This window comes from Eulemur rufifrons, chromosome 1 (assembly GCF_041146395.1).
Source record: "Eulemur rufifrons isolate Redbay chromosome 1, OSU_ERuf_1, whole genome shotgun sequence".
NCBI lineage: Eukaryota > Metazoa > Chordata > Mammalia > Primates > Lemuridae > Eulemur > Eulemur rufifrons.
Genome location: NC_090983.1, coordinates 49,535,177 through 49,548,096, shown reverse-complemented (window position 1 = coordinate 49,548,096; position 12,920 = coordinate 49,535,177). Strand labels below are relative to the sequence as shown.

At 37.3% G+C, this 12,920-nt stretch overlaps 1 protein-coding gene across 3 annotated transcripts in view; it reads left to right on the top strand.

Annotated features, from left to right (window-relative positions):
* The window catches only part of OSBPL6 (oxysterol binding protein like 6), a 79,286-nt gene that overhangs the window by 49,430 nt on the left and 16,936 nt on the right, over positions 1 to 12,920 (top strand). For 2 of the 3 annotated variants that reach the window (XM_069470400.1, XM_069470389.1), the window contains 2 exons: positions 8,762 to 8,869; positions 10,584 to 10,721. In XM_069470400.1, the coding sequence (XP_069326501.1) occupies positions 8,762 to 8,869; positions 10,584 to 10,721 (246 nt within the window). The remainder of the gene's footprint in view (positions 1 to 8,761; positions 8,870 to 10,583; positions 10,722 to 12,920) is intronic. The other variant, XM_069470407.1, reaches the window with a different exon arrangement.

The following is a 12,920-nucleotide window of genomic DNA, read 5'->3' as shown; positions in this document are numbered from 1 at the left end:
TTGAGAATTCAATGTTGTTATGTGATATTGTGTGAGAACTCAGTGTTTATATAAAATATTGTTCACTTCCTGGTGCCTTGGATCAGAGTGAAGGAGCGAGCAAATCCTGGGTAAGTGGTTCTCCATGTGGATCAGACCCTGCTTGAATAGTGTCCCTCAGTCCCTAAAAATTAGACTTAAATTGTATCACCATGTTTTATGTACCTGAACTGTCGACCTATTTGCAGTGTTAAGTTTCATGTTATGGAGTGCTGTTATCTGGGCCACACTTTCCCCATTCACCATAAAACACTGCCAGCTGCTTCCAGCTGCAAACCCGGCGGCCTCAAGAGCATGAGCGTTAAAAGCGGCTACTGTTCTGCCAGTCTGCAGAGGGCTTTATTCATACAAACACTTTAACGGTTTTACCTGAACTCTTCTCACGTCACGTATCTGTTGAACACTACGTTGACATTAATTAATCTTCCAGATCATTACTCTGAAAGTATCATGGATCAGAAAGATCAAAATAATGGCCAAGTTAACATTCACATGTCATCTCTTGTAAACATGTAAAATACACTTGTGTCCCGCTAAATGTTGCGGCACATCCTTCAGATGTATTGATGAGGGAGGCTTAGTGATATGAAAGCTTGCACTGAGGAAAATAAGAGAAATGCGTTTGCTGCCTGCTCGCTTGCTTCCTTTAATTTGCTCTTTGGTAAGACAGAGAACGGCAGATAGAGATCTAGATTTGGGCGTCAGGTGAGATTAGAAATGATTAGGAAGAGAAACTTTAAAACAGTTATTCATTTGTTCCTTCACTTATTCATTGGGTTTTATTCAACTGGCTATATACTAGGTACTGTGCAAGGTGCAGAACAACAAGGTAAAAGTAGCCCTGGCCGTGTTCCCAGGAAGCTCACGGTCTGACTCCTGAGAGGGGCGGTATTTACCCAGGAAACAGTGAAATGGACCACACTGTAGTCCATTCAGAGTGGTGCTCCAGGAATGCAGATTCCCAGGACTCTTGTTCAAAGACGTGGGAGACCCCTGAGCTGAGAGCAGAGCCGCGGATCAGGCTTCATGCAGGAATCAGGCCTTGAATTGGGCCTGAGTAGACAGCAGCAGCTCATGTGGAAGGACCTTCTGCTAACATGGGAAAAATATAATAAAGCAAAATTATATCAACTGTACAACCTTTGGGTTACGATATTTCCCTCTCTTAGCAAAACATATTTACTTGCATCTAAAGTATCAATAGATTTTTGTTGGGTTGTTTGGTTTTTTATTTAGTGTTTTTTAGCCAAAAAAAGTTCAATTTTATCCTCAAAAGATATAAAAATAATTTGAGACTATTAAGTCCCCAATAGACTTACACCCTATCTGCTAGAGAATTCAGTGCCTGCGATTGTGCGTTATCACAGCATTTGGGCAATGTTCACATTCTTGTGTCCAGCCACACACACACTCCCCACATTGGGCACCCTCACTGGCCTCTATTCCCATGATCTCTGAGTCTGAACTCCCTTTTGGAAATCAACACAGCCTCTGCTTAGGCATTTAGGTTTGCTGACTGTTCACTCCTTTCTAAAAAATCACTAGCCATGATAAGACCACTGGAGAGATGTCTGGAGAATGGCAGGCAGTTCATAGTGGCTGAAGTATGGACAAGGAAGAATTACTGTAAGAGTAGCTAGTTAAGTAGGCAGGAACCAGCTCATTAGGGATCACACAAAGGATTTTAGATTTATCCTATCAGTGATGGGGAGGGCTTACAGAATTTTAACTGGTGGATGATAATGCCAGAAATTGGAACTATTATTGCGTATATTCTATATATTAGATTACTCTAGTACAGTATGGGGCAGTAGATGAAATTCAGGGAAGATTACTTGGGCAGACACTTATGATATTCGAGATAATTTGAGAATATTTTATGATGTTTGAGATAATATTCCTGAACTAAGAAGCACCAGCACTGGTGGAAGGAGGAGGTGCATGTCAAAGACACTGAGGAGGAAGAGTGAGCATTGCTTGGAGAGCAGCTGAATGTTAGAGGAATAAGAAGACAGAGTCCAGTATTTTCACATGGATAACTGGGTATATGATAGTTCTTTTCCCCAAGAGAGGGAATACAAGAGGAACTGGTTTGTCAGAGGTATATGTTGAGTGACTTTTGTAGAGATCGAGGCATCTGTGGGCCATCCTACAGGCAATTAGATATTTTGATCTAGAACTCAAGATACAGGACTGGGCTAGAGAATGTGGTTATCCCAGCGTATCAGGGAAGTCACAGATGTTAACGCATTGCATTTTCAGTCCAATAAAAGAGGGTCAACAGTGTTGATGCTGCCCTAGGAAACATTAATATTTAAAGGACAAGCTAAGAAAGAGGATCCTTTGATGGATGGAGACTTAGAGGATTTAGAAGTGATGACCATTGATATCAAGTATGGAGATTTGATAGTCTCAAGAAGGAAAAGGATAACAGCATCTGGTTTAGCAGTGAATAATATACGGACTGAAAGTCAACCCTGGAATTTGTCAGTCATCTCAGTATGTTTATATCATGAGGAAAGGGAGCCAGAGGACATGGAGACGTTGAAGGCAGGAAACGTTCGTCGGCCGTCCTGGTTCGCCAACTCTGTTCTCACTGTCCCTTTTAATGCAGTACTTAGGACTGAACAAGTACTAAACAGCTTGAGTATGTTGAGGCAATTGTTCTCCATGTTCTGAGTACATTTTTAAATTAGCATAACTTCATATTATAATGTGATTTTAGGTGGCCTAAAGATATCTTTGGTCTATATTCAAGTGTCATCAGTTAAACCCCATCAATTAAACCCATGAGATATTTTTCTCATGACCTGTTATCAAGCCAGGTCTACCCCCACAGAGGGAAGAAGGAAGAGAGACTGAATTTAAATAACTTCTTTAAGTAGTCTAACATTTTTAAAGTTTATATTTTTTTTTGACATAAGTCCTATTTGATATACGTCTGATGATTAAAATACTGCTTTTCAATAAGGCTTTAAGTATATCAACTCAGCAAATTCCATCATCCTTTTAGAAGGCACATAGCATATAAAATATATGAAATTAGCATTTTTCACTACATACGCAGCATAAATTATTACCTGCCTTGAACAAGTAACAATTTGCAAGGCTGGACAATCTATGAATTCCTCTTCTAAAGTAGTATCACTTCCCTGATCTATATGTATACAAACACATATATAATTCTAACATTTTATCCCCATAAAACTTGAATAAGCTTTCACACCTGAGAGGCGACATAGATGTTGAACTCAAGCCTGTAGGACAGGATATGTTATGTGACATCGATCCTTTATAAATGACTTTATTTCACATCAGCTATAATTTCATGTCCCATTTAATGTAGTACCCTGAACACCAAAATCAAATGATATATAATAAAACTATAGCAACCTCCAGATTACCGTAATAATAGAGGATTCAGCTCAACTTGAGTCTGTCTTCAATACATTACAGTTTATCACTGTTACTAGTTTGATTCTTGGCCTCGGAATTTGTGCACAGCTTGTACTAAATACAGTGGGAGTTGGGCCCATATAAATGTGAGCGACAGAATATGATACATCTATTCCAGCTAGAATTACGGTATTTCATTATATTGAGATGCCATCAATTGTTAGATGTAACTTCATTGTGTGTGTTACTGAGAAAAAAAAAAAAAAAACCACTACTGTCAATTGAACTGACACAGTGCTTCAGAGGTGCTAAATGTGAGGGGAAATGTGCATCTTAGAATCAATGAAATGTGGTATGTGTGAGGATGTAAGTAAAAAATTGGCTTAGGGCACATAGTAGCATAATTTAGAATCCCAATCGTAGTATCTGTCATCGTTCCTGTCCACAACATTTCACATACCCAAAATAAATATTCTGTGATAGGATAAAAGTTCCGAGCGTATTTGTTTGTTCCTAAATTCCACAGTTCCCTGAGACTTGGCCAAATTTTTTGTGTACAAAGACATTCTTCATAAAATCCTTTACATCTTTTTTAAAGCTATCTAGCAACTTTAAATTGCTGTCATTTTGAACATAACTTGGCAATATTTATTAAAAGCCTGATTAAAAAAATTTTAACCTTTTACCCTGTAGGTCAATTGTTGCTATGGCTCCTCCTAATGCTGAATATAGAAAACAATTATACATATAAATGTTCACGGCAGCATTATCTACGCTAGTAAAAATCAGTAGCAGCATAAGTGTCCAATAATAGGAAATAATTGATCATTATGCAACTATTAAAATTATGTTTAAGAAGAGTTTGAAACATAAGGTAAATGTTTATGTGCAAAGAATAATGGGAAGATGCATTATGTAAACTGTGCAGTCATTAAACAATATGAAAAACGTGCATAGGAAAAAAGGTAGAATGAAATGGATCAAACTACCAACAATCGGGTATGAATTTTTTAAAATATTTTTCTAGTTTTTGCATTTTCTGAATATATGATAATAGTATTTTTTAAATTGAAAAGACAAGGTGATTTTAAAGATACCCAGGATTTGTTTTTTGACACCTCTAGCTGTGATAGTTTCCATACTCATTTTCTCACTCCTTTTGAACCAGTTTTGCTTTTATCCAGAGGGTTTGAATTTATGATGATTCCATCTTGCCATATGTTTCAAATACTTCTCCAGCCATCAGGCTTTCATGTTTTCCTCCCAGAACCAACAGTTCCATTTAGTAAAATGTTTATGCTGGAGTCTCACCCAGTCCAATGTAAATTCTCACCAGGGAATTGTCTGCCAGGGCTGATGAATGACAGTTAATAGCTAAGGAGGAGGGGATTCAGGTCACTGATTCTGGCTCAGATCTTCAAGATGGTGACTTCTTTGGTAAATGGGAAAGGAATTACGTGTTCTCTGGACTTGAATATTAGACTTGAATGCGCACGAGGGACGTGGGGCATGGGCCGATGAACTTGCATTCTGGAGAGTTTTCAGTGTAGTCCGAGCTCACTAGAGCAAGTAGTGAGAATAGGCACAAAACCTGCCTAGTGAAGAATCCAGGCACAATTCCTAGCTTCGTGGTGCTTTCTTCTTCTTAGGCTTTGGTCCCGTATGCCACTAATAGGGTGGTATCTCCATAGCTTTTCTTGTTCGTTGGCTGGTGTGAGCGACTGGTGATCTGCCTCCTTTTTCTTGCTATGCAGCTGTTCACTCTCCTTGGGTATATTCTTTACATTAATTATGCCATCTTCTGGGCCTTTTAATGTTAATTATCACTAAGAGCATTATTTCCCTGACAATACCTCAATTCCTCAGTGTTCCCAAGGTTTCCATTATATCATTACAGAGAAAATAATTGAGTTTCAGGGAGGGAAATAACAAATGTGGTCCTGAGCACTACCTGAGAGCACTACACCACAAAACTCATGGCACTTGGTTGTAGCAAACTTCAAAAACTATCTTTATGGTCAAGGCAGGAGGAGGGGCGGGCCCAGGAAGATGCAGAAATGGGCCGTTGCATGCTCAGTCGTCGGCTTACACTGTCCACCATTGAGGTTGCCAGAGTGGGAGCGGTCTTGATAGCCATGCTTTCTGTGCTGTGCAACAACGATTTCTTTTCTACCACTGCATATATATTATTAATAAAATTATTTCTTTTAAACTTTAAGCTTTGAATTCAACATGCTCAACATCTGATTTGAAATAGTACAAGCAAAATTGAGTTGTCTACTTTTGTCTCAGTTCTGAACATGACTAAAATAAGAACTAGTAAAATGCATTATCATATCCTTAAAATAGAACCAAACTATTTTAGCACATTATTAATATTTTGGCAGTAAATTATTAGTCTTTACCCATAGTGGCAAACTATGACAGATCTTTACTTCTAAGTTTTAGCAATTGTTTCAAAAAAATTTCGTTTTAAAATTTGAAAAAAATGAAAATTAAAATGTAAAAAATTTAAAAATAAAAATACTTCTATGATTTGTCATCTCAATAAGAAATACTTTAACCAAGACTTCTCTCTTTGACTCCCATGCTACTCTTTTGCCATCAATTGAGGAGAGAACAGGGTTTCAACAATGATAGAGTTAAGTAAAGACATAGGTAACAAAAATCTCTCTCCAGGCTATCCCAGTGAATGTCAAAGTAAACTTTGCATATAATGTAAAAATATCTTCATTATGTTCTTATTAGAATACCAAATACTTATGATCAGACCCTGAAAGTATAGACAACTCCTATTAGCTATAATGTAAGCATCAGAAAATCCCAAGAACCAGAATTAATTTTACACTATTCTGGACAGTAGCTGATCTTCATAATGATAAACAAGAGGCACTGTGCAAGATTCTGACCATGTGTTTCAATTAAATTTGAAAGAGATTTTAAAGGTCATCTGATACAACTCCCTTATTTTTCACCTGAGAAAATTGAGGCCTAGAAAGGTTAAGTAACTTGGTTAAGACCACTTAGTCCTGAGATCAAGAGAACCTGATCTTCTGACTCTCAGGCCAGGATTTTTTATTTTTCACTTCACATCCAAGAAAAATATTAAATTATGCTCAGTAAAAGAAAAAAAAACAGCTTTTAGTTCATTTCCTATTGATATTAAAGGCTAGAGGTTATCTTGTGTGCCCTTCACACATACCTGTAGGCAGGATCACATTTAATGAATATTGAATGAGATGAGAGTTTAAATGAGAATTTATTCTTTTTAAACATCCAGAGCAAAGAGCTCTACAACTTTCCCTATAAATGAGAAACCTATGTATAATATTTCCACTCTGAAGAAAACCATTACTTGTCCTTGCCCTGGAGTTTTTGTGGGTTGTTTTGTTAACACTGTTCTAGTAGCAACATAAGGTGTAGTCACTTTGGGGGAACCATTAGTTGAAGTCTGTATAAACGCCTCAGGTAAAGACTGTGATTCTGCAATTAAAACCATCAAACCTTACCGTGAGGCCTCCCACTTACATGGCGGCAAAATATATCTGGTTCCAAATATTTCAATAACTGAGACAACTTTACGTATACTTCTAGGCAGGGAAATAATGAGCAAATAAGCCTGTCTGTAGTAGTCACAAAGGATAAGAATGGTGCAGTATTTTTTTTTCCAAATTCTAAGTGTTTGAGATTTTGCTCTAAGAAAAATGATCCTGAGTATTTTTGTAGGATGAAAAGCTATTAGGATTTTTCCTTTGAGGTACCTGGTTTATTTACTAAGAACATTATCATTTTTTTTCTAACATATCCCTGTTTTCTCAGATAGCCAGAGACATATTTCCTCCTATGTCCAAATGTAATGACTGCAGGATCTGTATCTGTATCCATCAGTACTTGACAGCCCACCAGATCAAGTGGATCAGTTGACATATTTTACAAACTTGTTCTAAAGGCTTTAAACAAAAGCCAAAAGCTGCAAGTGAACAATTCTGTCCTCAAAAAGCAAAAGTTCAGTGGAAAGGAGGGAAGAAGAAAGAACCAGGAGGGAGAGAGGAGAAGAGAGGAGAAGCTGTTCTGTGCTCCATGCTCAAAGAGTATGGGCTGCTCTGTGCAAACGGAGAGTTTTTCTAATTTGTATTTACCCCAGGTGTTTTAATAGGTACAGAGTTGTAGTTATGATACTATACTTGTATATGCATTGGTTTACTGTATTCGTTGACTCTGAATGAAGCAGAATGCCCATTCCCCGGAGCAGATGCCCTCTTTACTAAGCCTTGACATTTATCTTCTACTCTAAAACATCCACCTCCATCTTACCAATTGCTGATTTTAATGAGAAGAAAAGGAAGTTGTCCATCTTTTCACTGGCCCTTGTCTTCACAAAAGTCTTTTACTTGAGGTTTGATAGAATTCTAGTTAGCTAAATCTGTGTAATATAAATGGAACATGTTCCCATATGTCAGTGTGGTGTGCATTCCTGGAGGATCACTGTTCCTTTGTCCACAGGAAACACACGGTTCCCTGTGTGTTCCCTTCCCCTGTAGGGAAGCCATGCTCATGTAAAGCTGCTCTCTTCTTGTAACAAATGCAGTTGCTCCATGTACTAAACTATATTATAGCAAGTGGTGTTTTACTGATGCTAGCTTAAGGTGTGTTGAAAGTAATGTGATGTAGATAACTTGGAATTAGTTTGCTTTTAGTATTATGTTCTTTATTATGGTTGTCAATGTCTACAGTGTTCAGTGAAGACACCTTTTTGTCTGTACTTGAGTTAGTTCTGCTGCACTGTCATGTGTATTAATTATGTGCTCCTGGAAAAGGAAAATACAGCTATTATCTTTAACCAGACTAAAATATAATTCTGTAAACTAAAACCAGTTCATTGTTCATTCCATTTCCAAATAATTTTTAAGATAACTTGGGCTTTGAAATGACACCCAAACTTTAGAAACTTGAACAAAAAAAAATTGACAGAATCAATAGTTTTCATCCCAGGCTGCAAAATATAATATATATGTGGTGGTAGACTGAGCTTGGATGTAATGGGCCTGACTCTAAGGAAGAGAAAATTCCATAAATCATTTTATGAAATCCATTAACTCTTTAAGCCCACTAACCTACAAAACAATGATCTTATATTACAAAAAATTAATACCTTAATTCTGAGCCATTGTTTTCTTATTATTGATAGGATCTGGCTCATGATGATTCCAAAAGTTAGAGCTAAAAGCATCACAGACATTGTTGTCCAAGTTGTACTTGTGTGCTTGTTCTGTTTTATACTTACTCATTAATTTGAAATTACATGTGTGGTTTTTGTTATTTCAAGGCACTCAACCAGAATGCTGAGCTAAGGAGTCGGTTGAACAGAATACATTCAGAGTCTATAATTTGTGATCAGGTTGTCAGTGTAAATATTATTCCTAGCCCTGATGAGGTAAGACTCATTTTTAATAGATGTAGAGTACCTATTTTATAGCATCTAAATCTGCTGCATATTTTTATTTATTTTTATACAGCTCTTTGACTGTTGGTATGATTCTATCCATAAATATTTCTGTTGTTGATAGTTCAGCATTCTTTGAAGCAAAAGATGTATATGAGTTTGACATCATTTATTCTTGGCAATCAGTGTCTATTAATATTTTATTTATTCTTATGTTCACCTGATGCCACGGAATATTTAATTTATGTATCTACTTCAGCTTGTTAATTTTCTGTGTCTTTCTCATTTTTCATTTGAAATGTTCATTATCATCAAATGGCCAATGAAATGTTTTTATAAAAAAACATTTTTAGCCAAGAAGTCGCTAAATGAAAGTTTTCTTAAGGTTTGTTTGGAAAGCCCTATCTAGAGAGAGAAGTCCCCTAACCTTGCTAATACTAATGGTGCTGCTGCAGTTATTGCTGCTGGTGATGGCAATTCATAGCTAACGTATGTCCAGTGAATGCTTACTATATGCTAGGTATTGTGCTGTTAATACTTTGCATGTGTTATCTCATTTGACATTCTCAACAACCCTTTGAGGGAGGTGATATTATTAGTCCATTTTTCAGACTGAAGAAATAGTAAGAAAATAGGAGAACATTCAGTGTTTTGGAGCTAAACTTAAGAGTGTGATTCTGTTTATGACTTTTTATAAAATTATTATTTTATAGCCATGAGAACTTATAATTTTGAACAGTGATATTAGAGTTTTGAGAGTTTTAACTATTAATAATACTAAAGTAATATTTGCATTAAAAACATGTATTTCACTAGAAATTTACAGGTTCACAGGTTTAACTGCTTAGGAAATAATATTCTATTAATAAGACAGCTTACCTTTGACTTAAGCTGGCCGCCCTCCATCCATTCACCTCCATCAGCCCCATTTTCTCTGATAACACATATTCACTCAACTGCCCAGAGTCTAGAAGTAGTTCTAAAATTTATCGCTCAAAAATTATTTAATAATCTTCTTTTCAACCTGAAATGTGCACTAGAGTATGTACATTATAGTTCTCTTACGTATATTTGTATATCTGATTTAAACTTAAATAGTTTCCTTGAAAACAATATTTGTCACTTATTTAATAAAAGTACAATTTGAAATAAGGTTCAATACTCTAGTAATGTGCTTCATTGATTAAAATTCATAATCAAATTGGAAAATGACTTTTATATATTCTGTCTCAAAAATTGGTCTTGTATTCCCAGCTATCAGATGTTTGCATGAAAAAACTTAGTCTTATAGATTGTTTTCTTAGCATGTCTCTAGTAGTTTCTACAAATATTTCTTGAGGTTTAGTATACTGGTTAGAATATGACTAGTAATGACAGCCCTAAGAATAAGAGAATGAATGTGTCTCTATAATCAATTTAGGGTATTAATAGGGGCTTAACCTGTTAAATTCCACTTAATATCAATTGAGCATAGATTTACAATCAAGACATGGTACCAACAGCTCTGAACTATGCATTTTGGAGTCTTTAGACATATTGGAAGGAAAGTTATGCAGTGGTCATTACTGAATTGCAAGTGAAAATTACTTGTGGTCACCACTCTTTTAACACATGAAGTTAAAGGGTAGAGATCTGGCTAATTTGAAGGAGTAGCTGTTCCAACAGGAGAGAAAATGGTAACACCACATGCTTCTCTCTCTTGCAGGCTGGTGAGCAAATTCATGTCAGTCTCCCGCTGTCACAGCAAGTAGCCAATGAGAGCCGCCTCTCCATGTCAGAGTCTGTGTCTGAGTTCTTTGATGCCCAAGAGGTGCTCCTCTCTGCAAGTTCATCCGAGAACGAGGTAAGGTTCCTTGGCCTGTCAGCTTCAACTGCTTGTGCCTATGAGTTTGAGTTAAAGAAAATCAGACTATGGAAATTTTTGGTTGTTTTTGTTTGTTTGTTTACATCACAATAAGATGCGCAAATTGTGACAATGCTAAAAACATGCAAACTATATCAGTTCCCATTTATTGAGCACTTCTTAACACTTCTGAGCACGAAGAATTTAAATTTGATGAATTAAGGGAAAGAACCAAACATTTATTCTGATTGTCTTCTGTGATTCATATTTCAGGGTAACCAAATAGTTTATGATAGAGTTCTGTATAAGGAGGAGGCTGACTAATAAATGTAGAAGAATGGGAGGATTAGAAAATCACTATTCATGGACACACACAGACACATAAATATTACATATCTTTGCCAGGGACATGAATTCAAGCTTAGAAGGATAATGTCTCGCATATATCTACTTGAGTAATTATGATTTTGGAGGTTAGAGGTTAGCCTCTGGCTATCATAAAAACTTTATTGGATTACTCTTCATGTTCATAATTCTTGGCAAGGTCTTAGAAACAGGGAACCTCTTCCTTGGTCACGTTGCAGAAATTAGTTCTTTTACTGAAATTTAGTCAAGGACGTTTTGATTTTTTTATTAAAATAGATTTGGGGGTACAAGTGGTTTTTTGTTATACGGCTGAATTGCATAGTAGACAAGTCTAGGCTTTTTTTTTTTCCAATGCATGTGGGAAGCAGCCAAAACTCTTTCCCACACAGCTGATTAGGAATTTTGTCATTTGGGATTGCAAATCTGTACTGCATTTTTACAAAAAAGAAATGAAATAGCAGTTGAATGTTTATTTCCATATGCATAGAAAATAGATTGGGAGGAAACATCCTGACAATTAGTCGTAGTTGTTTTTGGATGTTTGAAATTATGAGTGATTTTAGAAACAAAGATAAAGCATAAATGAGAAAGAAATAATGAACACATATCACTTTTATAATGGGAGAAAAGTGAAATAGAATTCTTTTGTCAGGTACTGAATTTGTCAGCATACCAAGGCATGCGCCTGCCGCCCAGATCCCCAGGCAGGCATTACCAGGTTCACAGAAACTCCCGTTCACAGGCCAGAGTGCTAGTTTAATTATCTATAATGGCAATTGATACTGTCAGATGGACAGGATAATCATGCTTGCTAGTTAGTGCCTTGTTTCCTTCAGGCAAATCTGCGTGGCAGATTCTAATTCTAGTCAGCAGGTTGCTTGGTGAGCAAGGAATGGGAACAGGAGAACTGAGTCGAACGAACTTAAGGCTAGAAGAGCCAAAATGTTATAGCTCCATACTCTCTCTCCATCACAGGGATGCTCTGCCATGTGGCCTGGGTATTTGTGACTGCAGCATGCACCCCCAGGGACCACTGTGCTGTGGGCATGCTACCAGAATTTGCTTTTCTGAGCTCTCCTGACAAGTCCTTCATCCTTCTTCTATCATGTTATAGTCAAACTTGACTGCATATTATCTGAGCTCTGACCTATCATCTGATGACTTTAGAGCTTATCTCTTGGAAAGCAACTTTATTTTCCTATTTCCAAGCTCTTGGGGCACACCCAGCACATCCAGGCACCACTTGCCCTAGACACTGGGGATACAGAAGTGAAGAAGATGTGAAGCAGGTTATTGCGTGAGTCCAAGCAAGATGGTAGTGCCACCCTGTGGGTGGATGAGGGGTGGGGGAGAAGGAACCTCGTGGCAGAGTGAGGATGAGGAGGCATAGGGCAAGGGTGCATGGAGACGATACGTTCATTTCGAGGTGGCACGAGTTTGTCAGACCTCTCAGTGGAGTTATCTGTCGAGCATTTGAATAGTCAAGTCTAAAGCTCAAGGACAGAGCAGGTTTGGAGAAAGAGTCAACTTGGGACCACATAACCAGCTATCTGTTCGACATTGCCACCTGGTGCTCACAGAACCTCTAATTCAGTATATCCAGAAAAGAGTTAATCAACAAGCCTCTTCCACACACACCACCCCTCCCTGGGGGGAAAGAAACCCAGCCTGCCACAGCTCTCCTATCACCATCTTAGTGTTCTTGTACCCCAGTGTTCACATCGAACGCCTGGGTATTTTCCTTCACTCCTTCTTTTTCTTTACTACCACCTACCTTGGTTCACTCATCAGATTGTGTAGCTTCTATCAACTGCACATACATTTTTCCTCCAG